Source organism: Chiloscyllium plagiosum, chromosome 3 (genome assembly GCF_004010195.1).
Source record: "Chiloscyllium plagiosum isolate BGI_BamShark_2017 chromosome 3, ASM401019v2, whole genome shotgun sequence".
NCBI lineage: Eukaryota > Metazoa > Chordata > Chondrichthyes > Orectolobiformes > Hemiscylliidae > Chiloscyllium > Chiloscyllium plagiosum.
Window position 1 is genome coordinate 96063520 of NC_057712.1, and position 18706 is coordinate 96082225.

The 18706-nt window shown below is 40.5% G+C and overlaps 1 protein-coding gene across 4 annotated transcripts in view; it reads left to right on the forward strand.

The window, feature by feature from the left end:
* slc18b1 (solute carrier family 18 member B1) overlaps positions 1-18706 on the forward strand; it is a 63852-nt gene that overhangs the window by 9631 nt on the left and 35515 nt on the right. For 2 of the 4 annotated variants that reach the window (XM_043686646.1, XM_043686651.1), the window contains exons 3-7: positions 3057-3199; positions 3316-3381; positions 7930-8025; positions 11325-11398; positions 16394-16541. In XM_043686646.1, the coding sequence (XP_043542581.1) occupies positions 3057-3199; positions 3316-3381; positions 7930-8025; positions 11325-11398; positions 16394-16541 (527 nt within the window). The remainder of the gene's footprint in view (positions 1-3056; positions 3200-3315; positions 3382-7929; positions 8026-11324; positions 11399-16393; positions 16542-18706) is intronic. The other 2 variants (XM_043686654.1, XM_043686660.1) reach the window with 2 other exon arrangements.

Genomic DNA, 18706 nt, shown 5'->3' on the forward strand with positions numbered 1-18706 from the left:
CTAACTACTGTTGTAACAGTGGTTAAGTGAAATATCATGCTACACAGTAAATACCAGGAAAATGCAGTGTTAAAGAATTCCCAACTTCCAACATAATGATAAAACAAAGAAATGAGGATGCTGGAGAGTTGAAACAAAAATAGAAATTGCTAGCGAAACTCAGTACATCTGGTAACATCTGTGGAAAGAAAGCACAGTTAACATTTCATATCTAGTATCACCTCATCAGACTATTCCAATTTCCAACACCTTGATGATGGATATTGAAGTCTCCCATTCAGAGTACTCTGTGCTTCTTCCAACTGATGCTCAATTGTGTTGTGAAAATTCAGTGTAAATCATTTCAAATTATCCTGTTATCCTTTTCAATTAGTTAGGTTGTACTAAATTTGTACTATCAATTTAATCCAATATCACAACAAAAATTGAGAGACTTCACAGTTTTCTCTGAAAGAGACTAAAGAAATTGAGGGTTTGGTTAAGAAAAAGAAGGAAGCATATGGCAGGTATAGACCGGAGAGATCGAGTGAATCCTTAGAGTACAAAGGCATTAGGAGTAGGGAAATCAGGAGGGAAAGAAAGGGACATGAGATAGCTTTCGCAAATAGGGTTAGGAAGAATCTAAAAGGTTTTTACAAATACATTAAGGTCAAAAGGGTAACTATGGAACAAATAGGGCCTCTCAAAAATCAGCAAGGCGGCCTTTGTGTGGAGCCGCAGGAGATGGGGGAGAAATTAAATGAATATTTTGTATCCGTGTTGGAAAAGGACATGGAAGATATAGAATGTGGGGAAATAAATGGCGACATCTTGAAAAATGTCCATATTACAGAGGAGGAAGTGCTGGATGTCTTGAAACGCATTAAAGTGGATAAATCCCCAGGACCTGATCAGGTGTACTGTAGAATCCTGTGGGAAACTAGGAAGTGATTGCTGGGCCTCTTACTGAGATATTTGTATCATCAATAGTCACAGGTGAGGTGCCAGAAGTCTGCAGGTTGGCTAACGTGATACCATTATTCAAGAAAGGTGGTAAGGGCAAGCCAGGGAACCCTTAGACCAGTGACCCTGACATTGGTGGTGGGCAAGTTGTTGGAGGGAATCCTGAGGGACAGGATTTACACATTTTTGGAAAGGCAAGGACTGATTAGGGATAGTCAATGTGGCTTTCTGCATAGGAAATCATATCTCATGAACTTGATTGAGGTTTCAAAAAAGTAATAAAGAGGATTGATGAGGGCAGAGCGATGGACGCAATCTATATGGACTTCAGTAAGGCATTCGACAAGGTTCCCCATGGGAGACTGGTTAGCGAGGTTAGATCTCATGGAATACAGGGAGAACTAGCCATTTGGATACTGAGCTAACTTGAAGGTAGAAAACGGAGGGTGGTGGTGAAGGGTTGTTTTTCAGACTAGAGGCCTATGACCTCTGGTGTGCTACAAGGATCAGTGCTGGCTCGACTACTTTTTGTCATTTATATGAATGATTTGGATGTGAACGTAGGAGGTATAGGTAGTACGTTTGCAGATGACACTAAAATTGGAAGTGTAGTGACAGCGAAGGAGGTTACCTCAGATTACAACAGAATCTTAACCAGATGGGCCAATGGGCTGAGGAGTGACACATGGAGTTTAATTTAGATAAATGCGAGGTGCTGCATTTTGGGAAAGTAAATCTTAGCAGGACTTATACACTTAATGGTAAGGTCCTGGGGAGTGTTGCTGAACAAAGAGACCATGGAATGCAGGTTCGTAGCTCCTTGAAAGTAGAGTCACAGGTAGATAGGATAATGAAGAAGGCGTTTGGTATGCTTTCCTTTATTGGTGATTGCACTAAGTACAGAGGTTGGGAGGTCATGTTGCAGCTGAACAGAACTTTAGTCAGAGCATTGAGTATAGGAGTTGGGAGGTCATGTTGCAGCTATACAGAATGTTGGTTAGGCCATTTTTGGAATATTGCATGCAATTCTGATCTCCTTCCTATCAGAAGGATGTTGTGAAATTTGAAAGGATTCAGAAAAGATTTACAAGGATGTTGCCAGAGATGGAGGATTTGAACTATAGGGACAGGCTGAGTAGGCTGGGGCCATTCTCCCTGGAGCTTCAGAGGCTAAGGGGTGAACTTAGAGGTTTATAAATCATGAGGGGCATGGATGGGATAAGTAGACAAAGTTTTTCCCTGTGGTGGGGGAGTCCAGAACTAGAGTACTTAGATTTAGGGTGAGAGGGGAAAGATGTAAAAGGGACCTGAGAGGCAACTTTTCCACACAGAGGATGGTGTGTGTATGGAATGAGTTGCCAGAGGAAGTGGTGACGCTGGTATAATTGCAACATGTAAAAGGCATCTGGATGGGTATATGAATAGGAAAGGTTTAGAGGGTTATGGGTCAAGAGCTGGCAAATGGGGCGAGATTGGGTTGGGATATCTAGTTGACATGGATGAGTTGAACTGAAGGGTCTGCTTCTAGGCTGTACATCTCTAAGACTCTATGACTGTATGAGTAGCCATCAGAAAAGTATTCATCTTTTTCTTTAAAATACTGACCAACATTTGTTGCGTCAAATACAGTTGAGTTCTAGCTGCTCTGTTAATTCTTATATGATCCACTTTCAGAGATATTATCTAAGTGTGTCGAAATAGAGAAGAGGGAATGGCAAGATGAGTAATCTCCCTAGCACCATGGAAAAAGTACAATCAAAGCACTTGAGACATTGGAGGTAGTCAACTTTCAAACTGTACAGTATTTTGGTACAATTTCTTGAGTGTGGTATTGAGTTATGGTGACCGAGACCCAAAAGAGATATCTCAACCCAAAATCTGGCACAAATTTAGCGATTCAGCCTGTTTAAGTTCTGAAATAAGACCACTGAAAAGTAATATTTTCAACTTTAAAAGGAGGAAGTGGAAGAGTAACTTTACAAGTTATAAGTTTTAGTCTTTATTACATATGTTCTCTCATTCAATATTGCTAAATGTTCTTGTAAGTGAACTCAACGTTCCCTATAATTTTGTACAGTTTTCGTTTGGAAATTGATGTCTTAAATTTGTGACAGTTGCAGGTGATCAAAATGAAAATTCAAGAAACGAATCACAGAAGTGGACAAGATCCCAAATTTTCACACTAGTCTCTGCAGCATCATTGAACTTTAGTTCTATGATTTGTTATTCAATTTTGGCACCTTTCTTTCCAAAAGAGGTAATGAACATGTTCTGCATTTGCCTGAGTTATATTCTTTTTGAAGACATCATTGAAAATACAGTTCGTGCATTTTGTAATTTGACTTGGTTTCATAACATTTTATTCATTCACAGGACTTGGGTGTCACTGGTTCGGCCAGCATTTATTGGTCATCCCTAACTGCTCTTCAGAAGGCGATGGTGAGCTGCCTTCTCAAGTCCTTAAAGTCCCTCAAGTCTGTAGGGGATTTTTTATTGTCCTCTCCATAGAATCCTGACAGTGCAGAAATAGGCCATTTGGCCCAACAAATCCACACCAACCTTCCAAAAGGTAACCCACCCAGACCCATTCTCCTACCCTATTACTCTACATTTACCCTGACTACTGCACTTAACCTACACATTTTTGAGCACTACGGGCAATTTAGCATGGCCAATTCACCTAACCTGCACACCTTTTGATTGTGGGAGGAAACCAGAGCATCCAGAGGAAACACACACAGATACAAGGAGAATGTGCAAACTCCACGAAGTCACCTGAGGGTGGAATTGAACCTGGGTCCCTGGTGCTGTGAGGCAACAGTGCTAACCACTAAGTCACCATGCCGCCCTATGAATATGCTTTGCTACTTCTACTGTTCAAGAGTATTGCACTAATATAATGTGCTTGATTGGCAAACTGTTGGTTAAAATTTAGTACAAATAATTCTGTTGATGATATTCTTTATCAACTATTTCTCATTGGTGAATATAATTTTGTTTTTAGAACATGTTACCTTTACAGACACTCGTCATATTTGTAGTAAGTGACTTGCCGAATTAGATTATCTGTTTGTCGTTTAGTTTCAACTTTTGAAACTATCCTATGCTTTTTCAACATAGAAGAATTTCATAAAACAATTCATTCATACATAAAAAGACACTATATGTAAATGCAAATAATTGAAACCAAATGACTTGATCTCGTTAGGTAATTATTGTATGCATATGAACCAATTAAAAGCTGGTCTTTGGGTTAGTAAGTCAAAGATGAAGATATTAGGTGAGACTACCAAATTCTCAATCAAAGTGACAGATTTTCTGAAGAGACTTGAAGTTGGAGCAGAATATGGAAGTTTATGGAGAGAATTTCAGAACATTGGGCCTGAATAAGTCAGCGGAACTAAGGGTGTGGGTGAATGGGACTCTGAGTAGCATAAGATATTGATTTTAGATGGGCCAAAGTTGAATGAGGATTAAGAACCAAGAATGACCAGGAGAACATTTGGACTAGCATTAATTAATTTTATGGAGCTTTATAGAGCTGCCCATAATTAAGTAGCACAAAATGGCCGACAGCTGCCCATAACTGAACAGAAAATGGCTGACAGACTACAACAGAACATGGCTGACAATAGATGGAGAGCCGTGGGAAAATATTTTCTTAATATAATCTCAGCAAGTCGAACAATAACAGGACTGTTTAGTCAGGGTTACTGACTGTGATAGAATGTGCAACTTACATAGCTAAAAACATTTTACACTAAGTAGTTGTTTCTCTTGACTTATTTAATCAACGTGTTACAACATTAAGAGTAGGTTTTAGTTAAGATTCTTCAGATAATCATATATATAGATTCCATAGTAGCTATAGATCCACACAAATACAAAAGAAAAGATTCAAACCAGTTTCGTGCAGTTGAAGTGACTTTATTGTTAAATACTGTGAAAACATCATGAACATGGGTGGACTACCAGCCTGTCCATCTCTGTCATTCAGTGATCTTAACTGGAAATACATTGAAATTGTTGTGAACTGTGTAAGAAGCGATTTGAGAAAGCCACTTATAGAGGGACATCTCAGCGCCGCTGAACAATAATATCAATGCTGTGGTTCTGTTCGCCGAGCTGGAAGTTTTTGTTGCAAACGTTTCGTCCCCTGTCTAGGTGACATCCTCAGTGCTTGGGAGCCTCCTGTGAAGCGCTTCTGTGGTGTTTCCTCCGGCATTTATAGTGGCCTGTCCCTGCCACTTCCAGTTGTCAGTTTCAGCTGTCCACGGTAGTGGCCGGTATATTGGACAAACAGGAAGACAGCTAATGATCCGCATCCACGAACATCAACTAGCCACGAAATGACACGACCAGCTATCCCTAGTAGCCACACACGCAGACGACAAGCAACATGAATTTGACTGGGACAACACTACCATTATAGGGCAAGCCAAACAAAGAACAGCCAGGGAATTCCTAGAAGCATGGCACTCATCCACAAACTCCATCAACAAACACATCGACCTGGACCCAATATACCGGCCACTACAGCGGACAGCTGAAACTGACAACCGGAAGCGGCAGGGACAGGCCACTATAAATGCCAGAGGAAACACCACAGAAGCGCTTCACAGGAGGCTCCCAAGCACTGAGGATGTTACCTAGACAGGGGATGAAACGTTTACAACAAAAACTTCCAGCTTGGCGAACAGAACCACAGCAACGAGCACCCGAGCTACAAATCTTCTCACAAACTTTGAATAATATCAATAGTGTGCGCTCTGAGTTTTAACTGTATACAATCTGAAGTTTTTGCGTGTCTTACTGAAAAGAAAATCTGAAGCTGTAACGAAGTTGTACCAAAATAAAGTTGTACCTGAATCTACCATTGGACTTGGACTACCTTTGGAAAAATATGAGATCTAACAGTAGCCATAAGGTGTGGTGAAATGCATCGAGATAGTAGTAGACAATTTTATTGGAAAGAATGTGGAGTTGGAAATTCAGCTCAGGAATGTATAGGATGCAGAAATTGTTAGCAATCTCATTCAGGCTGAGACGAGACAGTCAGTAGCAAGGGTTCAGCATATAGGGTGCATTGAAGTTAAGTTTTTCTAGTGTTTAATATGAAGAAGTTGTTTTTTTAGACTTGAAAAATGTTTTCACATGTGTGGTTTGTGTCAGGAGTGCACTGCCTGGAGTATAGTGGTGGCAGGTTCAATTGAGATATTCTGCAGGGCATCGAATGATTATTTCTATTCAAATAGTGTGCAAAGGTACAGGGAAAAGACAGAAGAATGGCATTAAGTCATAATGCTGTTTTGGAGAGCCAGTGCAGACGCAATGGGCCAACCGGCCTGCTTTGGCATGTAACACTTCTGTGATTCTGTGAAGACTCTGTCACGCAGCAATTATCTTGACATGATTGAGGATGCTGTTCATGTATCAAGAATTGATAAACTAGTAAATCACATTATTAAAAAGTGTCCTGTGGGATAAATAAAGAATTCAAGGATGAAATTCAACAGGTTTTGACTATAGGCAGCTTACTAATAATACAAATGTATTAATCAGGAGCAAGACATGGCCCTTAGAGCCTGGTCCACCATTCCATAAGATCATGACTGATCTGATGACACTACGTTCCTGCTGACCCGTCCTGGCCAATTACCTTTCACTCCTTGCTTAAGAATCTGTCTCCCTCTTCGTCAAAAGGATTCAAGGACTCTGTTTCAATTGCCTTTTGAGGAAGATGGTTCCAAAGATTCTCAGCCGCTACAGTATCTTCTCCAGGCGTTCATCTTGACCAGCATTCCCCAACATCACAGGTCACATTCCATTGGCAAAAATTGTCTGCATCCTCCACGCATGGAGGTTGATCTCGACAGAGTGCCAACCTCCAGTACATTGAATACGAAATGGGAGTGGTATTTAGTCGAGTTAAGGAGATATTGTCAGTCGTGGGCATGATCCAATATCCATCCAGTCTCTTGGATGTGGTTGGGGGGGGGGGTGTCTGTTGTTTAGAAATATTCAGCCTTCACAACATCTGAAGCTCCCTCTTATAATAATCAAATTGTTGTGTATTACTATGGGTACTATAAAAAAGCTATCCTACAGAAAGGGGATATTGCATGGCTCTAAGGAAGACTATCCTCTCTGCTTTCTATCTTGTACTGCAGCTAAAATGACAGTTGACCACACAGGTGATGATATAAAGTGAGCACATATTTATAAATGTGACATTCTTTGCAATGGAGTTTCATCTGTGCCACCTATTTTCCTCACAACATTCTCTTTTTCTTTTCCTTTCCATTGTATATCAGTGCAGTCCTCGGGTTCACAATTGGGATGGAAGGATCCTGTCTAATTCTGGAGATCACTGAAGTTAGAGCTCTGGACGGATAACCCCAAGAGCATTTTCAGCTAGAGGGCCTAGATATGCAGATAATGCCCCAGCCAAATGCAAGCTACCTCTCCCTGGTTTGCACTTCCGTGAGGTGGAGGGGCTAGGCATCTCTTGACTGTTCAGAAAGGAAACTTCTGGGGAGCCTGCATAAGGTTCTCTCTCAGATTGAGTTTCTATTGGCACTAATGGCCTTTCTTGAGAGGAAAGGGCACCTAAACTTTTATTTTGTTGGAATAATGTTTGATGTGGTACTTTACCAAATGCCTTCTAGAAACTTAAGTGCAGAATATCCACTATTTCCACTCAATCCATAGTATGTTACTTCTCAAAGAACTCCAATAAACTATTCAGTGCCATTTTCCTTTCATAAAACCATGTTGACTATACCCAATTACCTTGAATTTTACTAAGAGTCCAGCTATAAAGTCTCTAATAGTAATACCTGATATCTTAACAATGGCAAATGTTAAAATAATTGCCTTTAGTTTCCTGCTTTTTGTTTCCCTCTCTTTTAAGTCAAGGAATCATATTTGCTACTTTCAATCCACTGAATCATGTGTATTACATTTATTGTATTACTCTCTTTGCAGGCAGGAAGGAAAGGAGCCAATGACACTGTTGTTGGAATGATTTTTGGATGTTTTGCTTTATTTAATCTTGTATTTTCACTTGTATTAGGAAAATATGTAAGTATAATATTTTAATATATTTATTCTTTCACACTGCAACCTTAAAGTTTTTTTTACCTAGTAACACTTGTCACTGACAACATATATTTAATGTTAGAAAAGCGCAGTCTCTTTTATTAAAGCCTTTTATTACTAATGTTTCTGGTCAATTAACTGGATGTAAAGTATAGCTACAATTTTTATTGCAGCAAATACAGGCAGAGCCTCCTGGCTTTATTGTGTTAGGAGGAGTACTGACATTGGTTCTTCAAGTCTTCTGAGAGAAATTGAGGAGTTAGGGTTTAAATTAAAAAGCAGTGCATCAATATTTATGGATTATTACTTATTATATCCAACTGGAATAAGAAATAATGGATTAGAAGTTTAAATGTTGGCTGAAAGAATTATATAAGAGGCAGATAATTTAATTCATGGCTCATTGGCACAGATACTGGAAAAGATAGAGGACCAGGCTCTACTGAACCAATCTGAGACCAATGTGGTAGCAAATTGAGTAGCCAGATCTGTAGGTAGGAATTTAAACTTATGTGGGGCTGATTGGGAGAATTCAGGAAATTCAGAAAAGCTGCAAGGGAAATGTCAAAATTCTACTCCAGAACATGCTGGTTCTCAACCCTGGTCAACTGGCTTTGAAAAGGGTCCCACATATTAAATTCATCTTCAAAAAGCTGCCCCAGTGCAATTTTTTCAGTGCCTGCCTAACACTGTTATAATTAGCCTTCCTCCAATGTAGCACTTTCACTCGAGGACCAATCTTATCCTATTCCATAACTACCTAAAACTTATAGAATTTTGATGATTGTTCACAAAATTTACCCCAACTGAAACTTCGATCACCTGGCCAGGTTCATTCCCCAGATAATGTGGCCCCTTCTCTAGTTCGACTATCTACATATTGTTTCAAGAATCCCACCTAGATGCACCTAACAAATTCTGCCTCATTTAAGCCCCTGGCACTTAAAAAGTCCCAGTGAAGATTGAGGAAATCAAAATCACCCACTATCACAACCCTGTTGTTTTTACATCTTTCCATGACCTGCTTACATATTTGTTTCTCTAACTTCCACTGGCCGTTGGAAGGTCTATAGTATAACCCCATCACAGTGACTGTACCTTTCTTATTCCTAACTTCTACCCATATGACCTCGCTGGATGATTCCTCCAAGATATCCTTTCTTATTATAGCTATGGCATTCTGCTTCGTCGGTAATGCAACTCCTCCACTCCTTCTACGTCCCTGTCTATCAACTCTGGAATGTTGAGCTGCCAGTCCTGCCCTTCTATTAATCGAATCTCTCTAATGGCTACCACACCGTAGTTCCATGTACTAATCTAGACTGAGCTCATTTGTCTTAAACTAAATATGCTTCAGGCCACTAGTCTCTGTGTTCATTAATCTAGACCTGCCTGTTATTCCTGCTGGAGAAAGTGAGGTCTGCAGATGCTGGAGATTAGAGCTGAAAATGTGTTGCTGGAAAAGCGCAGCAGGTCGGGCAGCATCCAGGGAACAGGAGAATCGACGTTTCGGGCATAAGCCCTTCTTCAGGAAGGGCTTATGCCCGAAACGTCGATTCTCCTGTTCCCTGGATGCTGCCTGACCTGCTGCGCTTTTCCAGCAACACATTTTCAGCTGTTATTCCTACTGGACTTACTTGATCTAGCTCCTTTCCTTTCTTCAAACACTCCACATGCTGACCTATTGCTCTGATTCCCACCCCACTACCACACTAGTTTGTGGTGTTGAACTGCCTTCTTGAAGTGCTGAGGTTTATTTTGTGTAGCTATACCCACAATGACATTAGGGATGGGGTTTCAGGTTTTTGACCCAGTGACAGTGAGGAAAAATGACTTAATTCTAATTCAGAGTGTTGAGCGTCTTGGACTTGCAGTTGCAAATAAAGTCATAGAGTCATTGAGATGTACAGCACGGAAATAGATTCTTCGGTCCAACTCGTACATGCAGTTCAGATATCCTAGTCCCGTTTGCCAGCACTTGGTCCATGTTCTTCCAAACCCTTCCTATTCATATAATCATCCAGATGCCGTTTAAATGCTTCAATTGTACTAGCCTCCACCATGTCCTCTAGCAGCTCATTCCGTACACGCATCAGCCTCTGCGTGAAAGGTTACCCCCTAGGCCCCTTTTATATCTTTCCCCTCTCACCCTAAACCTATGCCCTCTAGTTCTGAACTCCCTGACTCCAGAGAAAATACCTTGTCCATTTACCCTATCCATGCCCCTCATGATTTTATAAACCTCTATACGGTCACCGCTGACCCTCTGACGCTCCAGGGAAAACAGCCGTAGTCTATTCAACCTCTCCCTATAGCTCAGATCCTCCAACCCTGGCAACATCCTTGTAAATCTTTTCTGAACCCTTTCACAACATCCTTCCGATAGGAAGGAGACCAGAATTGCAAGCAATATTCCAACAGTGGCCTAACCAGTGTCCTGTACAGCCGCAACATGACCTCCCAACTCCTATACTACTATATTCAGTGTTCTTACCAATAAAGGAAAGCATACCAAATGCCTTCACTATCCTATCTACCTACACTCCAAAGTCTCTTTGTTCACCAGTGCTCCCAGGACCTTACAGTTAAGTGTGAAAATCCTGCTGTCATTTGCTTTTCCAAAATGCACCTCGCATTTATCTAATTAATCTATTAATTTATCTAAATTAAAATGATCCTGTAAATCCGTTTTTTAGATTAGTATCAGTCTAACCATTGTGGCATAGACAGCCTCACATAGGGAAGCTCACACCTTCAATACATTATCTGGGCCGACATGACACCAATTGTTAAAGTTCACTTGAGAATGTAACTTAAAAAAAATCTGCGATTTACATATGAAAGAACTGAAACCAACATGTCACTCTAAAAGATGAGAGACTTAACAAACAATCCAGATCTTTTTCAATATATAATTTCAGTTACATCACCCTGTAAAGTTTTGCTATAAATTCTATGTCTTACAATCTTATTCTCCACAACCACCTGGTGAAGGAGCAATGCTTCCAAAGCTAGTGCTTCCAAATAAACCTGTTGGACTATAACCTGGTGTTGTGTGATTTTATCTAAATTAAAATCCATTTGCCACTCCTTAGCCCATTGACCCAGATGTTTTACACAATCAGTATATACTTCCCTTTTTTTAATTATAGCCCTGCAAAATTGATTAAAGCTTATAATGTAGCCTTTCCTGTAAAAGTGTGTATTCCATATAAATGTAATAAGTTGAGATTTTGTTTTTACAGATTAAAATTCCTGTTAACTTGTTTATATATTTGCAGATTATACAAATCGGAGCAAAATTTATGTTTCTGTCTGGAATGTTCATTTCTGGCTGGTCTACCATCCTTTTTGGGTAAGTTATCCATTTGATTTTATTTAGTATATACTTGCAATCTGGTCCTTGGTTGTTGAATGTGTAAGTTGAGATTCAGATTGTGGTGCTTTTCCAGTTGTATACAACTACCACAAAGCACTTTTCAAAGTTAAAAATCACCCAGCACCAGATTATAGTCCAACAGGTTTATTTGGAAGCACTAGCTTTTGAGGTGTTGCATCTTCATCTGGTGGTTGTGGGACGTGACAGTACGACACAGAATTTATAGCAAAAGGGTTACAGTGTCATGGAGTTGTAATGAAATATTAAACAACTTTAGTTAAAAATCACACAACACCAGGTTATAGTTCTTAAACAAATTTAGATTAAGTCTTTCATCTTTCAGAATGGGATATGGTGGTTTAGATTCTTTAGTATGTAAATCCCAGAATTACATTCTCATGGTGGCATCAGCTTATCTAATAATAGGTGTCATCTCAGCTCAGACAATGCATTAAATATGTGAAGGTAAAGTCTGTACCAATGTTGAGTCAATTCTATTTCTAAAGTGGCGCCCACGGAATCTTGTCTGGAATGTTCCTTTCTGGCTGGTATACTGTCATTTTTGGGTAAGTTATCCATTGGATTTTATATAGCATATACTTGCAATCTGGTCCTTGGCTGTTGTCCAGTACTTCCCGGGAGCTGAAAGACTATGCCATGTTCTTTGCAGCCTGCAACACATTGTCAATGAGGACAAGCACTGAGCCAAGACCTTCCATACACTTCCACTTCTTGCCTTTAAACAACCACCAAACCTTAAACAGATCATTGTTCGCAGCAAACTGCCCAGCCTTGAAGACAACATCAACCATGACATCGTACAACCCTGTCACAGCAGCCGCTGCAAGACATGTCAGAGTGTCAGCACGGATACCACCATTACACGTGGGGCTACCTCTCACCATATATGCCTCAGGTACTCATGTGACTCGGCCAATATTGTCTATCTCATACGTTGCAGGCAGGGATGCCTTGTGGCTTGGTACATTGGCGAGGCTGAACAGACGCTACAACAACAAATGAGCGGACACTATGCAACGATCACCAGACAGGACTGCTTCCTCTCATTCGGAGAACACATCAGTGGTCTGGGACATATGGCCTCGGACCTCTGGGTGACCCTCCTCCAAGTTGGATTTCAGGACAAGCAACAATGCAAAATGGCTGAACAGAGGCTGATAGCCAAGTTCGGTACCATGGGGAAGGCCTCAACTGTGACCTTGAGTTCATGTCATCTCTCTGTCTCTCTCTCTCTGTCTCTCTCTCTCTGTCTCGCTCTCTCCACTCCCCCTCACTCTCTCTCTTTCTCACACACAAACACAAACATGCGCGCAGCCCTGCACTCACCCCCACACATGCACCATCTCACAGGCTTATATCCCATCACACTCATACATATACTTGACCAAGCTTACACACATACATACACTCACTCTTTCACACACACTGACATCCTTTCACACACACACACACACTCTCACACACATACCCACTCTATCTCTCTTGCACACATGTAAGTTTATGGGGTGAATTTGTATTTGGAGATTTACATTTGTTTTGTTCAAAAACTGCATGAATCCATGTAAGATTCTGTGGGCCCCACTTTAGAAATAGAATTGATTCAACATTGGTACAGACTTTACCTTCACACATTTAATGCATTGTCTAAGCCGAGATGACACCTATTATTAGATAAGCTGATGCCACCTTAAGAATGTAATTCTGAGAGTTACATATTAAAGAACCTAAATCACCATATCCCATTCTAAAAGATGAAAGACTTAATGTAAATTTGTTTAAGAACTATTGTGTGATTTTTAACTAAAGTTGTTTAATATTTCATTACAACTCCATGACACTGTAACCCTTTTGTTTTAATTTCTGTGTCATATGGTCATGTTCCACAATCACCTGATGGAGAGGCAGCGCTTCAAAAGCTAGTTCTTCCAAATAAACCTGTTGGACTATAACCTGATGTTGTGTGATTTTTAACTTTAACTTTGTCCACCCCAGTCCAACACCGACATCTCCAAATCATGATGATAATTTCAGTAAATGTCACAATGGAAGAGGGTTGGAATACAATTACTAACATTAAATCAGGGACGAATTCTTTAAAATTCAGGAACTAGAATTTTACCAGACTGATTTCTTTGTTTCCCTCACAATATTGAGAACAAAATCTATGTGGTCACTTATTTTCAAGAGGTAAAATACCCGTTGTAAATGTTGATTCTTTGTGATAGTTGTATACAAAAGCACCACAATTTGAACCCCAACTCAAACATTCAATAGCTAAAGACTGGTTCTCAAAGATTGTATAATAACTTTTCTACATTTATGTCCATGCACAAAATTTTAAGAGCCCTACTTTTGCAGTCAATGAAAAATAAATTCTGATGTGGAGATGCCGGTGTTGGACTGGGGTGGACAAAGTCAAAAATCACATGACACCAGATTATAGTCCAACAGGTTTATTTGAAATCACAAGCTTTCGGAGTGATGCTTCTTCACTCGTCTCTTATTAAGCCGGCAACTATCCATTGATTTTCAAAATTTTGTGGTTTTTAAATGGCAATCACTGTATGGTCGTTGGCACAGCAGAAGGAGAGAGGATTGGGAACAAAGGCAACCAAATAGTGCATCTCTCCACCTAATCAAACAGAAGAATCTTCAAAGATATAATTATCATAGAGGGAGTGTGACAAAGGTTCACTGAACTACTTCCTGGGATTGAGCGATCATCCGATGATAAAAAGTTAAAGAGAGTTGGCCTTGACTGTGATGACAATAATGAGGGGTGATCTCATTCAAACACAACAAAACTCTTACAGGACTCTGAGCTCTGTGAACATACCTACACAACATGTACTACAGTAGTTCAAGATGACAGGTCATCAATGTCATCCTTTCACGAACAATTTGGGATGTGTAAAAGCTGCTAGCCCAGCCAGTAGTGCCCACATCCTGTGAAAGAATTAAGAAGATATTCATGGATTCTCAAGAGTAGATTTGGATAAGCACAGATAACTCAGAGGAATGTGGGAATAGAGAGAGATTGCATAGATATGGATGGGGTGAGACCAAGGTGAGATTTGAAAATAAGGATACAAATTTTAAAATCAAGTAGTTGTTTAATCAAGAGTTAGTATAGGTCAGAAGCAGAGGATTGATGAATGAATGCGATTTAGTGCTAATAAGGACACGTGCAGCATACCTTTCGGTAATCTCAAATTTGCAGATAGTACAAATGCAGGTTGGTCAGGTATACTTTGCAGTAGTTAAGTTTGGAGGTACCAAGGACTGGCGGTATTATAGATGATGGTTTCACCTGAAGAAGATTGAGGTAGGAGCAGTGTTGGGTGATATTACTAAAGTGTAAATAGGTGGTCATAGTGACAGCACAGAGATGCAGTTGGAAGGTGACAAACTGGTTCAACCTCAGACAATCAGAGCTAGGGAACAAAGTTTGCGGAAGGACCATAGAATCATACAATCTCTACTGTGCAGATAGAGGCCATTCAGCCCATTGAGTCTGCGCCAACCCAACAAAGAATATTTCACCCCCCCACCCGATCCTAAGACCATAAGACCTAGGTGTGGAAGTAAGGCTATTCAGCCCATCGAGTCCATTCCGCCATTTAATCATGGCTGATGGGCATTTCAACTCCACTTAACCCATACTCTCCCCTGTAGCCCTTAATTCCTTGCAAGATCAAGAATTTATCAATCTCTGCCTTGAAGACATTTAATGTCCCGGCCTCCACTGTTCTCCATGGTAATGAATTCCATAGGCCCACCACTCTCTGGCTGAAGAAATGTCTCATTTCCGTTGTAAATTGACCCCCTCTAATTCTAAGGCTGTGTCCACGGGCCCTAGTCTCCCCGCCTGATGGAAATAAATTCCCAGCATCCACCCTTTCTAAGCCATGCATTATTTTGTAAGTTTCCATTAGATCTCCCCTCAACCTTCTAAACTCGAATGAATACAATCCCAGGATCCTCAGCCATTCATTGTATGTTAGGCCTACCATTCCAGGGATCATCCGTGTGAATCTCTGCTGGATACGCTCCATGCCATATGTCCTTCCTGAGATGTGGGGCCCAGAATTGGACACAGTATTCTAAATGGGACCTAACTAGAGCTTTATAAAGTCTAAAGAGCACATGGCTGCTTTTACATTCCAACCCTGTTGAGATAAATGACAACATTACATTTGCTTTCTTAACCACTGACTCAACCTGTAAGTCAACCTTTAGGGAATCCTGGACCAGTACTCCCAGATCCCTTTGTACTTTGGCTTTGTGAATTTTCTCACCATTCAGAAAATAGTCCATGCCTGTATTCTTTTTTCCAAAGTGCAAGACTCGCTTGAATTGCTCACTTGAATTTCATCAGCCATTTCCTGAACCACTCTCCCAAACTGTCTAAATCTTTCAGCAGCCTCCCCACCTCCTCAGTACTACCTGCCTGTCTGCCTAACTTCATATCACCAGCGAACTTCGTCAGAATCCCTCAGTCCCTTCATCCAGATCATTAATATATAAAGTGAATAGCTGCCGCCCCAGTACTGAACCCTGCAGGACACCACTTGTACTCATTATCCCACATTTACCATAGCTAACCCACCTAGCCTGCACATTCCTGGACACTATGGGGCAATTTAGCATGGCCAATCCACCTAACTTGCACAGGCTTGGACTGTGGGAGGAAACCCATGCAGACACCGGGAGAACATGCAAAGTCCACACAGTCACCCAAGGCTGGAACTGGTGCTGTGAGGCCACAGGGCACTAGTTTTTGACTTTCCAGTACTTAGAAGAAAATCTTTGCTCATCCAGGAATGGTTATTAAGCAAGTAGTTGATGATTAAGCAACATTGGAAGAGTTATGAGAGGTGGTAGAGGGGTAGATCAAAAAGAATGTATTGTACTTTTTCTGAATTTGATGTATTTTATTTCTGTTCTCAGCCTATTGGATAAAGCTCCAAATGGACCTATATTTATCACTTTGTGTTTCATCATAAGATCAATGGATGCAGTAGGATTTGCTGGAAGCATTACTGCCTCATTTTCAATTCTTGCCTCAACATTTCCAAACAATGTAGCCACAATCATGGTATGAATGAATTTAATTCTTTCAGTAATGTAATTAATGTATAATTCACAGTCTACCAGTAAGATTAGCAATTATTTATGGCATTTATGCACATATATGTACACTTTATACATGTACTTATACTTTGTAAGAGTACTTTAAGAATATCCTTTACTAAGCTTTGTTCTCTTAGTATGTCTGTTATTCCTTATTCTTTCTCCACCATTATGGCAATTCCACTGCCCATTGTCCAAACCCAAAAAAAATCCACTGAAAGAGATCAAAATAGTCAAACACCTGGTCAAAAAGTTGAGCTTTAAGGAGGGTCTCAAAGCAGAAGTGTAGGGAGGGTATTCTGGAGCTTCGGGACTGGGAAACTGAACATGTGGTGCCTCGTGTTCGAATCATAGAGTATTAGAGATGTACAGCATGGAAACCCTTTGGTCCAAATCATCTACACCAATCAGATATCCTAAATAAATCGAGTACCATTTGCCAGCATTTCACTCATATCCCTCTAACTCCCTTCCATTAATTTACCCATACAGATGCCTTTTGTAAAAATATTTTTGTTGAAAAATTTTTTCTTTACAAAATTATAAAATTACAAAAGTATGAAAATATAACATTATAACAACAAAGACAACAACAATAAACCAACTACTATACTACTCTACAAAAGAACTCACAACTACACTCATTACACATCAATAAATAAATAAATAATGCTGCTCAGTGTAACAAAACCACAGCTCTCAACCTTCGAGAGCATCAATTATTAAACACACGTTTGCTTGAAATTCTTCCTCTCAGGGTATTAGGCTTATTAAACCAAACCACCATGGCTAGACAAAAGCTCTAATTAAATTGTTGGACAGATCCGCTTCCAAGTAATCCAAAAAGGGCTGCCATGTCTTATAAAAATTGTCCATTTTTTGGTGCACCATGTTTGTAAGAAAGTCCAAAGGAATGTGTTCCATAATTAACTCATGCCACCCCACAGACCTGTTTGGGGGGAGGAGGGGGGGGGCGTGGTTTCAAACACCCAGCACAAAGAATGTTCTTCCTCACACAAAAACTGGGGATGCTAAAATATTTTTTCCCGTGTACATTTAAGGGAGATAAATTCAGCAAACCCAGGAGAAGAGAAACCGGGTCCGCTTGATTTCGGTCCCCAAGACCCTCTCTGTTACTCCTGCCACAGCGCTTCAGTACGTACGGAGGTTGTGGCAGGACCACAAACAATGAGTGAGGGGACCCGTATTTATTTTACACTATGGGGCACGTTGAAGACGCACCCTACTTAAATTTTGCAAGATGATCCGGGGCCAAATGAGCCCTATGAAGAACCTTTAACTGCGTAGCATGGGTCCTATTACATATTGAAATCTTCCTCGCATTCTCACAAATGTCTTCCCATGTTTCCAGAGTGATCTCCACCCCAACTCTCTCTCCCAGACCTCCTGTAAATGCTCGAGGAACCTCCCCCCACCCCGCCCGCCCCCCTCTCCAACAAATGATAGAGAGTACTCACTGAAGGAGTGCTCTTAGCCTGAAGCACCCTCTTTTCCATGTCAGATCTATACTCTCAGTCAGAAGCATAGTCTTATTTCGGATAAAATCTCTGATCTGAAAAAAGAATGGAAGAGGACCCTACTTGATAATCCTTACTTACGAATTATTTGATCAAATGACGTTCATGCTTCATCTTCAAACAGGTCACCCAAATAAGAGATTCCCCTATCCACCCAGGACTTAAACCCAGGATCCATTGTCTCTGGCCGGAAACCTGGCATACCAACTATGGGAGTATGGAAAGACGTTTAGACATATTACCCTCCATCTATCTCATTGCCCTTCTACACTTTGACAGTATTAATAACTATTGGATTGCATTCATTTTAATAAGAGCAACTCGACCTAGCCATGGCATTGGAAAGGACCCTCATCCTTGAAGGTCTTGTTTAATCTTGTCAAACAAATGAACAAACTGACCAAAACTAGGGGTAACAGAGAGGCCCAAATAAAGAAAGCCTCCCTGTGCCCACTTAAAGGGGAACCCACCTTCAACGTCCGGTATTCCCCTAAGATGCTCCCCCCCCCCCATAGGCGCAGCCTCTGATTTTGAAAATTTGTTCTTGTAACCTGAGAAAAAGCCAAATGAATTAATACATTGTATCAAATAG